Genomic DNA, 15,958 nt, shown 5'->3' with positions numbered 1-15,958 from the left:
ATATATACACACAAAGAGCCAACAATTTCAGTTTAAAAACACTGTAGTTTTGGTGGTTCTTCTCATAGACCACAACAAACTTGGTTCCCCCCTGCTTTTGGCTGAGCACTTCCCTCAGTTCACAAAGTCTCCCATTTGTGGTCAGTATAAAGGGCAGATTAAAATCTGAGTATGCAAGGATCGGAGGCAACATCAAACACTTGTTTAACTCATCAAAGGCAACTTGACGTGCCTCATGCCAAACAAATGGCACAGGGTGTGTGTTTGTTTGTTTGTTTTGTTTTCCAGGCAGGCACTCAAGCACATGCTCACAATATGTGAAAATTTGGGGACGAATCGCATGTAGTAGCTCATGAATCAGAGCACTTGTCTTATTTCTCTTGCATTCTTTGGGACTGACCACTCTTTTAAAATTGGTTTGACTAATACTATCGCCTGTGATCACGGGCCTAAAACTTTAGTCTTTGACCCTTTAAGGACCGTGATCATGCCACCACTATCATACTGAAGTGTCCTTCTGGGCCCTTGATCGGGTAAACACGATGAAAAGTGCACTTCATTTCATGCCCAAATTTTCACATATTGTGAGCATGTGCTTGACAGCAGTTCAGTTGCAGTTCAGTTGCTGCCATAACCAAGAGAAAAAGCTAGTTTTGCTGGGGTGGTTGTTAAAAGAGCTGCAGTGCATCACGAGACTTTAAGTTACTCTGCCAGCCCAGTGACTTCCTCCCAGACGTTTTTTGGATCCTAAGTGTGAAACTTTGGTAATAAAGACATCGGGATCGTGATTATACTGAACTTTTGTTTGTTTTTCTATGTTCACATGTAGAAATACTGTTTTAACAGTTTTGGAAGGTTACATTGAATTAAAGTCTGAGTTTAATTGTAGTGACTTTGGTATACAATTTATTTATATATAAATTAGACTCTAGGCGCATTGTTAAGAACATCCAAATGTTTATAACTGAGACATACCATAATAGTTCGGGGATATCATGTAGAACTCTGTTTCCCTTGACAACAATTGACATCCACACAAAGTGTCAGAATTATAAAACAATTGTTTATTTAAGGGAAAAAGGGTAGCACAACTAATCTAATATTACAGAAAGGAAAGGATATCTGTTAGAGATATGCGTGAATAGTAATATGCAGTTCATTGATTCCATAGTCAAACAATTACAACGACCATAACATCATTAGCATACATGGTTAATATACTAATATTGAATATGTCTTATCACACAGCGTGTCTACTTTGGATTAGTATTTTCAATACCTGTTTCTCGTTGTAATTTATCATGTCAATATGCATGAGAATTACTTTAACTTTCTATTCAAAACGGAATCCAACATTCCAGTACCTAATTTAGCAATTTTATTTTAGTATTTTAGAGTTTTACCATGTTAATTTAGTTTAGATGTGATGTACCAAACAAATAATATGTTATCAACCTCTGTTGATTACATATTCAAATTAACTCAAATGGGGCAATGGTGAAATTCTCTGCATTTACGAGGCAACTCCTTTTGAGTTGCACATTTCAAACAAACATAATACATTTCTTACACACTCTAAAACAGGAAGTTATATTCTATTTCTAGAACAGTTTCCACTTGATAGCATTTTCTTCAGTTACTTTCTCAAGTCATAAAGTATTTAATATTAGACATGTTGAATACTTATCGATTTCCATATACAGACGTCAATCTGTGTGCTCCAGATCCGCAGTTCCAATGTAGACGGTACTTTACAGTACGCATTGTATTGCTTAGGCTCGCAATAACCAATAGTTCCTTTTCAAATGAAGATCAGCTTGTTGATCTCCAAGGCTTGCAACATTATCTTTGCTGTTGACAGTTTTCCCACTGGGAATAGTTCTGTTGATCAGATGAGATCAGTTCACTAATGCTTTGCAATTGAAAAATTATATAGTTTATAGTGTTCTTGTGGCGATTCTCTCGGAATCTTCCAAAAACATAACTGACTGCTTCGCTTCAGTTTGTTTCATGCAGATACGTGGAAACAAAGATCCGCTTTCCGATTAATGCAGTATCCCGCTTACTGATTCAGTCTCTCGTAGGACAGAGGGCAGGTTCCTTCCTCAGAAGATGATTCTAGACATTATTCAGAACATTGGTTCTTCCTTGCCTTCTGTGAATTTGAGTATGTATGCTCTCATGACTCTGCAACTTTTTTCAGAGCAGTGTAACATCCATTTCGTCCCTCAGAACTTCAAGACAACTCTAGTGGGAGGACACTACTTGTGCACACTTTCTTTGCGATCAGCACGCATGTTTGGGCACAGCAGCTTGAGCTGTCCAAGCAGCAGAAGTTAGCTCACATTTCAGAAGCTCGCTCCACTTCAAAAGTCAGCGGGTTTTGTGATTCTCTCTTCAACCCTGTGATTGGCTAATCCGGTTATTTTGGACAGTGCCTGAGTCCAAAGTGTCTATCATTGGTTGTTCTTGTACCGACGTGGGCCCTTGTCGGTTGGATTTACGACAAGGACTGGTTCCCGTCTAGCGTGAAGACACCTACAATTGTTTGGCTTGTGGCGCAGAATGGATCATTCACCGATCTTGAAGATAAACCATGTGTCCAGTATTTAGTTTACGACTTTTTAAAAGCATTCTTTGTCAGTGGTGGAGTTTGTAACCAGACCAAGAAGACACAGAGAATGGTTTAAGATCCCCTCTGTATTTTCAAATTCTGTTACTTTCATGCACAGAATGATGATACCCCCCCCCTGCCCCTTGATACTACATAATGTAATTACTACAGAGACATACTTAACCATAAAGTGAATAAAGGTTGTTGTATGTTAATAGAATCCAACAGATAAACTGAGGTTCTGAAAACTAGTGTCAAGATCATAATTGAGTTGATTATTTAAAGCGGAGTTGTAATGACTGGACTCGGAATCAAGTCGCAATTTCCCTGCAAGCAAAGACCCGACTCGAGTCACGCAAGTTGCTTAAAAGTATGCATAGGACAGGCACATACCCATAGGTCTATAGTGAAGTGACTGATAGTAGGGAGGGTGAAGCAGGCGTCTGGCGATTCTGCCTCTATAGAGAGTTGTGCTCATGGAACTGGAAATGGAAATTGTCTTATAATTGAATACTAATCAGTGAAACACAATCTTTCTGCATTATTTAGAAGTATAAATACTCTGATAAACGTAAATAAAAAGCAAAATACTCATTCTTTTGATGTTTGTTTTGTTTTATTTCCCTTTTTAAAAACAATTTCAGAAATATTATCAGCTGAACCGTTTGAAACTGGTAAACATGTAATCAAAATAAGAGTTTAGAGTTGAAAATACAAATTTAAGTATAATAATTGAAGAAGACATAGGAGGTGCAATTTTTCTTCCGTGGGTTTTCAAAACTTCGCCCCAGTCAAAATGTGTTGGCACACTTAGTTTTTTTTGGTTTGTTTGTTTTGTTTTTTTAGAACTACCGTTATTGAAGCGCCATTTTCCTGAGTCGTTGTTGACTTTGATTCATTGTTTGTGTCATCAATATTCAGAAAGGCGAAAAAATGTTGTTTCTTTCCTTTACTCTGAGATTTCAGAACCTAAACCAATCAGGGCTGAAGTAAGATTTACAGTATTTACTCTTGAATGTGTCGACAATGTATAGTAATTTAAAGGGAAGTGTAACAAAGTGCCCGCCCCTGTGTATATTATCTGTTATGTGTTGCGTGTGGTGTGTTTAAATGTTGGTGTATAGACATTGGTACACGGGATATAAACGGGTCTGTGTAACACGAGTGTTTAAAAATGTATATGTGTATTTAGGCACGAGGATTGCACAGCACTTCACGTGCAAGTAAAATGTAGTAATATGTGAGCACGGGGAATTGCACTTTATTAATTCACGTGCTGGGATTCAAGTGAATAATTAATTGGTAATTGAATCCCAGCACAATAGTATATATAGATGCACGTTGTCACATACTGGCGGTTGGGTGTTCGGTGAGCGGAGAACGGGATTGGAGACGGAGGAAAGAAGTATAGTAGTAATAATAATAATAATAATAATAATAATAATAATAATAATAATAACAGAAAGTATCTGCTCACCGTGTTTGTCAGTGTCTGTCCGTGCACCGTTTTGTTAAGTTTAGTCTGTTTTTGTTTGTCTGTTTATTTTGGCGTAGAGTGCCGTGTCCTGTGTTTTCGTGTTTGTTTAAACCTTTTATTTTGTAATAAACCGGCGCCAACAGGCGTCTTCATCATTTCATTTCGCATCATCGTCTTTGTATATTTCATTCCTTCCTGGTTCTGACGCCGCCCACTTGGCCGTCTTTGTGACGGGAAGTAACATAGGGTGTGAGTTAAAGTATAAAAATTGTGCTACTATAAATACCTCTCTCTGATTGTTTTTTACATGTACTTTATGCATTTTATAAATTTACAAATTGACTGATTTGTAAAATCCTTTAAATTGTTTTTTTTTTTAAATGAAAAGGTAGACAGAATAAACATTGAGACTCTATGTCAATACCTCAGATGGTTATGTGAGCTGCATTCTTTTTTTTTTTTACAGCACTATATAGATAATAATCAACTTTGCCATTACTGCTTTAAATTTAGAATATTAGTTATTATTATCTCAACTGTAGTCAAAGTATATTTAAAAGTATTTCAGATGAATATGCTAAACAGAAATGTCTTAATTTCAGGATGGTCGGCTCCTTCTGCTATAGGCATCGCTGGCCTGGGTGGTGGATTTGAGATTGGAGTTGAGGTAAGCAGTATACCATTAGGGCTATTTCTGTTGGACTGGTTAAAGAAAATATAATCATGAAAGCAGTTTATCTGTAAAACCATTTTTTTTTATAAAATAACAGGCATGAACTTAGCAGTGTAGTAAACCTGCTGTGCTACCATAAAAAATGCAATTTTACTTGTGTTTTTGATTTATAATTTTACTAATAAAAAACATACAATAATGTTTTTTTCAAAGTATGTTTTTTATCAGTAAAATCAAGTTTCATATTCTTGAAACTGTTCTGAACTATTAATGATTTCATTAATTACATTAAAGACTATTTTCCTAAAAGTCAAACTTGATTTTATTCACGAGAACAGACTTTGAAAAAACAAGTTGTCAGGTAAAGCTTTATGAATAGAGCCTGTAATCAGGGGTTCAAATAACTGGTACGCAGTTATGTATGCAGCCAATAAAGAAAACTGCTGACTTTTTTTAAGAGGCAAAGACAGCGTCATAAAGACATAGAGGGTGCTCATGATTGCAAGGTTAAGCATATTATCTGGCTGTGACATACCTGCCTAACCACTGGATTTTCCCCAGAGACTCTGGGTTTTCTATTCAGTCTCCGGGCTCTGTCAACGATCTCTGGGTGACCAAACTGATTATTGCTCACTTAAGACAGGAGGATTCAAATTTAACTACAGTCCCTCCCTGCAAGAGCTATCATTGGCTGCTTCAAGTTTTTTTTAAAGAATGTAGAGCGATAGGTGAAACCATCCCTGCTCATAACGTCAATAATTTTATTTTCATGAGCGCTTGAAACAACCAGTGATAGCAAGGGTTTCTATTAAGCCATTCATTCAAAGAGGGATGCAGTTACTGGGAGTAGAGTTGTGGAAGCTCACCGATGCTTCACTTCCCAAACTGAGCGCAGTGGAGAGGCAGAGTCGATGTTTGAAAGCTGTTGTATTTAAAGTGAAAATATATATAAAAATATATATTTAAAACCATTTTACATTAAATATGTCCTGTCCCCTGTCCCCCACAGTTATAAGATTGTGTAAATATTGTGGTGCCGTCAAGCTATAGTGTTCAATAACTAATAAAGTGTTTGAGTTTTTGAATCCCCAGAGTGGGAATATAGTGGTAGGATATTGAAATAAATAGAGAATGTGAGACAATTTGTTAAATTGTAATAACCAGCAATCTGGACTCCTAAGTAAACATTCAGAAACTGTTGTTGCGGTGTCTGACACTGCCATTTGATTTGAACTGTCGCAGGAGGAGGTGGAGCTAGACAGCGACTTAAATAATGACCCCTAATTTTGGTGAGTACCATTTTGCTGGTACTCGCATGAGAACCTTATTTTAGAAGTTATGGGAATAATGTAAAATAGAGCATTTCAGTTCAGTGACAAAACACATGTCTGGCAGGATATTAGGAAACGTAACTTCTGCGGTAACTGTTGCACATTCAGTTATAGATGCAGGGCTGTGGAATCCTGATAGATACAAGCACACAATCAAAACATGATCTTGTAATACAGACACAAGTAGGGGTAAAAAATCTCGCCAAAATATCAATCAATGCAACCAACTTTTTGAAAGGACTGGTGTCAGATTTCAGTGACTAGCAAGATCAAAACATTATCCCAGTCTGACCAGAAAAAGGAAGTGTTCATATAATCAGCCAAAGTTCATTTTTTGATTATTATTTAAATAAATGTACAACCTTTTACAATAGGTATGTGCCCACTTTCCAAATAAACATTTAAAGTATAGTCACATTTGATCAGATTAGCTCTGAAATTGAATGAGTACTATTCAGCCCTCTGGAGCAATCGTGGTAAATTAAATCCAAGATTTGTCACATTGAATAGTCAAGTTTTAAATCAGTACAACAAATATTCTGCAACATATGTGGTCCTGCAAAAAAAAAAAAAAATGAATAAAAAAAATCTACACCTGCTCTATGAAGGTTATATAAACTCCTGATCCAGACTGGAGTTTCTATGATTGACAGAACTATTTGTTCAGGATAGCCATGTACATTCTTGTAGTATTATGTTTATTACCAAAAACAAACTTTGAAAAAGCTATTTTTAAGCTAATTTAAAGCTGAATTCTTAGGATTGCTTTCCCTAGATTCAACTGTGTGTGTGCTTAGCAACGCAACATAATTTAGAACAGTGCAATTGGAACATTCTATTGTTGGAACTGAAAGAATGCAAAGTACTAGATTCCAATGAAATGTTTACTCAGAAGTAAGAGTACATAGTACTCGTGCTATTCAGTTGCCTCTGAATAAATACAACCATGTACAAAATCTAGTCATCTTTCCAGTGGTATTGAACAGTATCTAATAGAAATTTGATAAGTCAATTATTATTTATAGTTGCTTCTCACAAAATGGGTTTTGGAATAGGTCAATGTAAATAAACGTTTGGCTTTGTGTTTAATTATTTAATTGTCAGGTAAAGCATTGTGAATAGAGCCTATCTAAAAGAAAACATGTGTTGAGTGACTGAGCACACATTTCCAACAGGATATTGATTTTACTTTATTAGTTGTGCAGTTTGAATCTCAATTCATTACGTCTTTGATAAAGTCTACAGTGGTCCTTTCTGAATAATCAATACAGTATATGCAAGTTTTTACCTTGGTTGCTAAGGCAGCATCATTTGTAGGTAATTTAAGAATTAAGACACATGGGGGGTGCACAAAGTGTGCAGGTGCAGGAATGTAGCGGTGCTCAATAAACAGACAGATAACGACAATCCAAGTGCAGTGACATTTGATTTGTATTCCAATTGGTCTGATAACACAAAGACAGCAAATAATAACAATGATAACAGGCAGTATAGCAGCATATATTGCTCTGTTTTGGTCCACAGTGAGTGCCATAGTGCTTGTGGTGTAAATACAGTTATTCGTTAACAAGGTGCAGTGTTGAACGAGTTTAGTGATGGCCTTTAGCAACAGCTCCGGATTATGTTAGCCATCTAATAACAACAAACAGACAGTTTTTAGACACAACAACAACAAAGTTTCTCTTCCAGGTAGTTTCTCTTCCATTTAGTGTACTGTAGCTCCGCCCCCGCAAAGCTCTTGAGCCTATCAAATTATATATTCATGATTATTTAAAAAATAAGCATAAGAAAATGTCACTGGTGTACCATGTGAGTGAGACAAGCATGGGTCTTACTTATAATGCCTTTACTGTATTTGGGAGTAATGTAACAGCGTGACCATTGGGGGCACAAAGTACCCATGATTTGTCCGTGATCAGTAACAAGAGCGCTATTGCAGCATGTGAGGTCAGGATAGAGGCTCAGGTGGCGGGCCTGAAGGACAAAAAACAATGTAATAATCTTCATCTGGTTGGCTTGAAGGAGGGAGATGAGGACTCTAACCCTGTTGATTTTCTGTCAAAAACTCTCTCACTATAGTTGCCAACCTTGTCTGGTAAAACCATCGAGATTATGCGTGCACACCATATATATTCCGCCAGTCTAAATCAAGGGACAGGCCTCGCACTCTTATTTTTAAATTGTTGAGGTACTCGGATCGTCAGGCAGTGTTGCAGGCAGCCAGAAAGAATGCCTTTCAGTCTACGGCTGGTTTACCCAGACTACAGTAACATCACGGCTTGGCGCCGCAGAGCCTTCTCCCATCCCATCACCTTCTCTCGTTCCAGAGGCCTACAGTAATTCCTCCTTTATCCAGCGACTCTTAAGATTCATCACGGCTCCACGGATCATCTCTTCCATCTCCTGACAATACTCAAGCCTTTCTGGACTCCCTTGGCCTTACTGGGCCACCCCAGGGTCGGTCCTTTTCCCATGCCCCTGATGATGAGACTCATACGGATGGAGAGAAGATGAGTGTTTCTGCTGCTCGCTGCCTAGATCTTGGCTGATCACTACATTGGTATGGGTGTTTCTTGTTTCGGCCACTGCCTGCTGGCAACAGTGTGGATCAGCTGCAGTTACTCTGTGGGACTTTTTTTTTTTTTCATTTTTCTTATTTTGTCAGATGTTTTTGTTGTATTTTTATTGTTTATTGTAAACTTTATTGTAAAATCTGTGGTAGCATGTTATAGTGACTTGTTATAGTCATCTCTGAGAGGGTGTGGGTGATGCTGTGTTTGCCCTGTTCACCAGTGTCACAAGCATTTATTGTTCAGGGTGGGGGGTCCTGGTCATTCTTTTTACCAGTACCATACTGTTTTTTTTTTTTGGTATAACCTGACTGACCTGTTCCTATTTGATAGAATCAAGTATGGCATTGTTTTTTTTTTTTTTCTTTGACCTGTATATTTATTTTTTCTGGCTTGCATGTCAATCTCTGATCTCTGAATTTGTTTTTGATACCCATGACGGATATACAGGTGTTGTCTTGGAATGTGTAGTGGCTTAATTCTCCCAACAAATTGGTTTGCTGCCTGGATCTCTTGCTTGGGGGGGGGGGATAGATGTTGCCATGGTGCAGGAGTCCACCTTAACAACAATATGTTCCTATATTTGCTAACATACATTTTTACATGGCCGCTTCCTGTTCTGCAGATAATAAAACAAAGGTCTTGCTGATTTTATTGCTCCATAGTTTTCGGTTTACGCCCCAAAGACGTTTTGATCCAGACTTTTTTTTTAATTCATTAACTAAATTACTATTAGAGCTGTCTGACTTTAGTTTAATTATTGGAGCTAATATGAGTGCTTTGAAAGATCAACTATTCAACGGGGAAGTACACAGACTTTGGCATCCTCTACACTGCAGAGTTTTACATACAATCTTAGTTTAGTTGATGCTTGGCGGGTTTTCACTTCATCAGTTAAGGAATTCACTTTTCTTTCTGCGAGACATAACTAGGATAGAGTTTCATTTTTGTATCGATTTCTCTTTTCCAAAGTGCATAATGTTGATATTCTACCAATGACTTTGTCAGATCACAGCGTACTGTACGTACTGCCTACGTACTGTAGGCTAGTACTCAATGACATTCTGAATTCAGCCACACGATGGCGCTTCAATACTACTTTATTACAGAACAATCTACCACTTTATTACAGAACTTCGTATTTCATTCCAATCTGAACTGGACGAGTTTCTTGATTTTAGTCGTGATTCAGTGACTGATCCTCGTATCTTATGGGACGCAATAAAGGGCTTTATTAGAGACTCTGCTTCATTGTTTGCCTGTAATCTCAATAAATACCGTTTGAGCAAGCTTACAGCTGGAAGCCATATTAGCTCTTTTAGTTTATACTCTATAGAGCTCTTTCTGAAAGCATTGCACTCAAATTGGATATTACTAGGAAAGATCTCAATCTGTTACTCAGATGGCATGCTGAGTTTCTCATTCACAGGGCTAGGCAGAATTATTATTTTCATGGTAGCAGATAGTCACCTCCTAGCTTTAAGGCTTCATAATAACGAGCATTTCACAGACATTTCATTTCTCAAGACCACGCAAGGTGAATTCGGCTTTCTCTATTCTAATTATATAGATATTCCGTAGGATAGTGACAGTAGGATAGTGATATTCCATAGGATAGTGATCAGTTTCTTCAGAGCCTTCAATTGCCAAGCCTCTCGGATGACGAATCAGCTGCATTGTGAGCTGCAGTCTCTCTGGAGGAGGTGATAGGGGTGATGCAAGATATAAGAAAGGGCAAATCTCCCGGTTTCAATGGCAAACCTCTTGAGTTTTTTCTTATTTTCTGGAATTTATTGGAACCCTTGTAGATGGTGCAGGTGGCTCTTATTTTCACAGAGATGTTAATACTGCTATTTTATCTGTATTGCTGAAGAAAGAAAAGGACCCCGCTCTTTGTGCTAGTTATCACCCTCTATCGTTGATAGACGTGGACGTTAAATTATATGCCAAGTTGCCCTCTTGTAGACTTCAAACATACATGACTAAATTGAATCCATCATGATCAAACAGGATTTATTAAGACTCGATTGGCGACAGATAATGTTTGCCATCTCCTTCGTGTTATACATACAGCTATGGACATCGAAGCCCCCTGTGCGGTCCTTTTGCTAGACGAAAAAGCTTTTGACTGTCTAGAATGGAACTGGTTGGTTCTAGAATACATGGGATTGGGGGCAGAGTTTATCAAAATGACTGGTCAGGGCTCTCTCTCCCCGTTGGTGTTCTCTTTCACTTGAGCTGCTTGCACAAGCAGTTTGCCAATCTACTACTTTTATTCCTATCAGTATCAAGAATATGCAGCATCGCATCTTGCTTTATGCTGATCCTGTGTTATTATTTATTAAAAACGTCTCCCAATCAACTCATTTACTTGCTCTATTTAAAGATTTCAGTGCTATCTCAGGATTTAAAATCAACTGGTCAAAGACTGCCCCGTTGCCTCGGAATACTGCAATGACTAATAGTCTTGCCTGCAAACATGCAGGTAGTCAAGCATTTTAAATATCTTTACACTTGACTATACTCACTAACTTTAAGACGATTTTCAGGCAGGTTGAGGGGGACTTAAACAGATGGATGCAGCTGTCTAAATTGCTCCAAGCCCATGTATCCATAATAAAAAATGAACGTACTCCCACATATCAATTTTGTCAGTTCGATGCTTCCACTCCCTCCTCCTGTCAGATACTGGGATAAATTGCAATCGACAATTTCTTAAGTTAGTATGGAGAGGAAAGCGGCCATGTCACAAATTCTATACATTGCATCGTGAGAAATCCTCAGGAGGACTGTCCCTACCAAATTTCAAATTTGATTTTATGTTGCGACTGGTCACAGTGTGGTTTGATGCTGACACTCCAGTTTCGTGGCGAAAGCTAGAAGAAAATGTAGAGTCTTCACACAGACTTCAAGATTAGGTTTATTGTGGCATTTCCCTTAAACAGTGCAATTTACATTTTGGTCCTATAATATTATATTTGATCACAGTATAACGATTGGTAGAAAAGCACACTAAACTTCGAAGAAAATGGTATTATCACTTGCCTGTTTTTCAGAATACTGCGCCCTTGTCAGGCAATAGAGGTGTTCACGCAGATGATCCATTTCAGTTTTAGTCACAGAATATCTCTAACCCCTCGGAGACGATTCCAGATGAAACTCGCCTATCCCCTATTGTGTGCGCTTTGTCCTTCTGGTGCTATGGGCACCTTTTTTCGGGTGATTTGGGAATGTCCGGATGTGGCTGTATTCTGAGATTGAGTTTGTTCAACTTTATTCACTATACTCGGGAGGGGAAAACTATTCCTTTTTCCCCTTTAGTCCTTTTGTTGAATGATGATTCATCACTGGATCTGTCTCTATTGCAAAAACAGATTTGGCTCGCTGGCCTTACTGCTACTAAGAAAATGATTGCCTTGCGTTGGAAGCCACCGCATTCCCTGCCCTGGCGTCAATGGACCCTTGCATTCCTTGACATTATTTATATGGAGTTTTCTATCGCTCGGGCTCATGGGGCCGAGGAGGGGACTGTACAGGCCTGGGGAGGCCACAGATACCATTAAATTGCTGATAAACCAGTCCTCAGATGTCAATGACTAATGCAGATTCTCGGGGTCCTTCGTAGCGGGCGGGAGGGGGGATATGGGGGGAAAATGGGAATGTTCTGTTGTTGTTTTTAATTACTATATTGTATTTTATCACAAAAAAAAAAAATATTTATAGTCCATGAACTATATTATATGATGTTCAATACCTCTGGAAAGATGACAGTTCTTTACATTGTTGTATTTATTTAGAGGCAGTCGTTATTACGGTTGAAAGACTAATCAGTTGATATTTTGGCAGTCTTTAATCTGTGTGTAAAAATAGAAACAAAAATAGTCTGCCAATGTCTGCCCACTCAAAAGAGGTGTTTTAAATAACCAGTACATATGTGACCTGCAAATGTGTATGCAAATTTATGATGTTTTTGAACAGTCAATGAGTCATTTATTATCCTAAATTAGGAGATGCATAGTGAGTCAGTGAATGAAATCTGACATATTTGATAAGCAGATAATGCATATTTAAGCTAGTCTCTAAATAACTTGATTACATTCTTATGTATGTCACAACACTGATAAAGATGTTAAACCAAGCATTGCTTTACTTAATTTCTTGGCTCAGAATTATTCTGTATACCTTTGGTATAAATCAGAAGTTCTAAAATGTACAGAAATGTTTTAAACTCTAGTTTTTGTCAGCACACACAGTATTTCTGACCATATGTTGACCGCTTTATTAAAAACTTATAAAAAGAAGTCACTTGTCATGTTACGCAAAGAAACTCAATCCTTTGACATCACTTGGATAAGATCTAGACCATTTTGCTGATTGTTAGATGGCCGTAGAATGGGTTAGCAGTGGTTTATAGTTAGAAAGGGGCATGATTGTGGGTGCTTCTGTTGGAATGACTGTGTCCCAGACTGCAACTGGGAATTGAGCAGATGTTTTATTATTTTTTTCAATAATGATAATACTCTTGCTTTAGATGAGCCTCATGAGGGAACAAATACAGAAGCCATTTAGATGCACTTTTTGATACAATGCTAGTGTCAGTTGAATGCCACAGGCATCATTGTACTATTGTATCAGCACTCTACAGTAGTTTAAAAGAGAAAAGAAAAAAGGATATGTAATTCTGTCCAAAACTGAGCCTGAAAACCAGTGAATGTTGCAAATTCAGCAACCTTTAAGAAAAATATCATTAGTTGTCCTGTCTTAAGTATATAAAGCATAACTCATGCAATTGGGGAATTGGGGAAGAATATCGGTAGGAATAATATACAAGTAAAAACGTCTTATGTTTCAATAAATTCATATATTCATATTTAAAATGTATATGAATTGATAGCTGTTCAACAGGTATTTATACTGTATAACTCTTAAAGCACACTTCTCAGTAAAAGCAAAATAAATAAATACATAAAATAAAAAAAATAAAAAATGTGTGTCTGTGGAATGTGGATCTAGGCTTCGAGTTCTTCTATGTCTGTGGTGAGGGATGTGTTTTTCTCTGTTATGTTGGCACATGCAGGTGGCTATGCCAACCATGTGCTGTGTAAGGGACGTACATTGGTGACAGTTCCTCCTCACATAGATTAGCACTGACGGCACTAAGCTGTGCCAAGCCTTTCTGTTTAAGAAAAATGTTGTCTACATATAACATGCGTGTGTGTGTGTTACGGCAAGGCAGTTTACTGACTTGCCAGATAAGTATGGCGCTCTGGGACAGTTAAAATATGTATGTGTTTGTTCCAAAAAATATGTGCATATTATTGTTCACAAGTATTATTGTCCCTCGATTTGTCTGTGACTGAACTTCCACAGTCTGGGACATAGAGAGGAAGTTCCATGGAGACCATTATAGGGACTCTAGCTAAGTGTGCTTAAAGTAAATGCTGATTGGTATGAAAGTTTACTTTTATTTAGTCAACTCAACCACCTCAGGATTTTGATTTTGCTTATATTATGCATAATGGAAGATACAGGTCAGGTATGAAACCAGGGCAAATATATAAGCTCAATGTTGAGTAATTTTAATTCTATAATTTCAGTTTTATAATCATGAGGAGGGACGTTGAGGAAGTAACAAAGAGGGTAATGGAATTTGAGGTGGAAGGTAACAGGGGAAGAGGCAGGCCTAGAAAGAGATGGATAGATTGTGTGAGAAAAGATATGGAGGTATGTGAAGTGAGTGAGGAAGATGTGCTCGACAGAGACAAGTGGAGAAGAGCAACCAAAGCAGCTGACCCCAGGACAGTCTGGGACTAAGGCTGTGAAAAAGAAGAAGAATAATAATTTCAGTTTTATAATTAAGTCAGATTTCAAGAACATTGTATAACATATAGTGTGACCTGTAATTTTGTACATCCAAAAATTGCATTAAATACCTTTTTCTATACCATTGGAAAAATAATCTTGGCGACAGATTACCAAATCAATGTTTTTACAAGTCCTTGAAACCTTCATCTAAAAGCCCTCCAAAGCTCAGTTTGGTAGCTCATGTTCCACAGTGTGTTTCAGCTCTTCAAGTGCCATTTTTGACATTTTTGTCCTGAATCCATTTTGTGGGGTCATTACATTAGACAGAAAAGTAGGTAGACCATTGCAGAGCTGCATATAGAAAGCCAATTACATTGACATTATGAACACGCCTAAGCAATTTGAAAGTGATATCTGTTCTACTTTAGAAGGAGCAAGCACTTGAATTTCTTTTAAAAAATCACTTGGAAATTTGACAATTTAACGTTTTCAATTCTGAGGCCCCCATCATCACAATAATACCAAAGCTCTGATAATTATTTTGCAGGAATTCTACAGAAGATCAAACTGCCTATCATCTGTACAGAAATATTCATAGGACATTCGACATAGCATTTTAGGTCATCAAAATCACCCTAAAACTAGATACATTTCACTGCAACCCCTCTGCTAAAGGGGGCGTATCAGTAAATATTCATCATTGAGCTTAAATGTTTGGCCTGATTGCAGACCTGTGTCTTCCACGACACAAAATATAAGCAAAATTGAAATCTTGAGGTGTGAATCTTCCTGGATTTTGATTGAGTTGACGTGGAATGACCATTTACATTTGTTTTTTGTATGTTTCACCTTTATTCAGATGTATTGCTCGTTTGAACATTAAAATCGTACAGCTCCCTAGAATTCAAACACCCCAGTTTTCTTTACTTTGTATGTATAATATATACATACACACAGCTCTGGAAAAAATTAACAGACCACTGCAAAATTGTCAGTTTCTCTGGTTTTACTATTTATAGGTATGTGTTTGGGTAAAATGAACATTTTTGTTTTATTCTATAAACTACTGACAACATTTCTGCCAAATTTCAAATAAAAAATATTGTCATTTAGAGCATTTATTTGCAGAAAATGACAACTGGTCAAAATAACAAAAAAGATGCAGTGTTGTCAGACCTCGAATAATGCAAAGAAAATAAGTTCAGATTCATTTTTAAACAACACAATACCAATGTTTTAACTTAGGAAGAGTTCAGAAATCAATATTTGGTGCAATCCCCCGAGGATTTGTTTTTCCAGCAGGACAATGCTCCATGCCACACAGCCAGGTCAATCAGGGTGTGGCTGGAGGACCACCAGATCAAGACCCTGTCATGGCCAGCCCAATCTCCAGACCTGAACCCCATTGAAAACCTCTGGATTGTGATCAAGAGGAAGAAGGATGGTCACATGCCATCAAACAAAGCCGAGCTGCTTGAATTTTTGCAC

The 15,958-nt window shown here is 37.6% G+C and overlaps 1 protein-coding gene across 2 annotated transcripts in view; it reads left to right on the top strand.

Annotated features, from left to right (window-relative positions):
* The window catches only part of sh3yl1 (SH3 and SYLF domain containing 1), a 76,713-nt gene that overhangs the window by 19,447 nt on the left and 41,308 nt on the right, over window positions 1-15,958 (top strand). For both annotated transcript variants that reach the window (XM_041252610.1, XM_041252611.1), the window contains exon 4: window positions 4,694-4,758. In XM_041252610.1, the coding sequence (XP_041108544.1) occupies window positions 4,694-4,758 (65 nt within the window). The remainder of the gene's footprint in view (window positions 1-4,693; window positions 4,759-15,958) is intronic.

This window comes from Polyodon spathula, chromosome 6, assembly GCF_017654505.1.
Source record: "Polyodon spathula isolate WHYD16114869_AA chromosome 6, ASM1765450v1, whole genome shotgun sequence".
Taxonomy (NCBI): domain Eukaryota; kingdom Metazoa; phylum Chordata; class Actinopteri; order Acipenseriformes; family Polyodontidae; genus Polyodon; species Polyodon spathula.
This window is presented reverse-complemented; position numbering and strand designations above follow the sequence as displayed.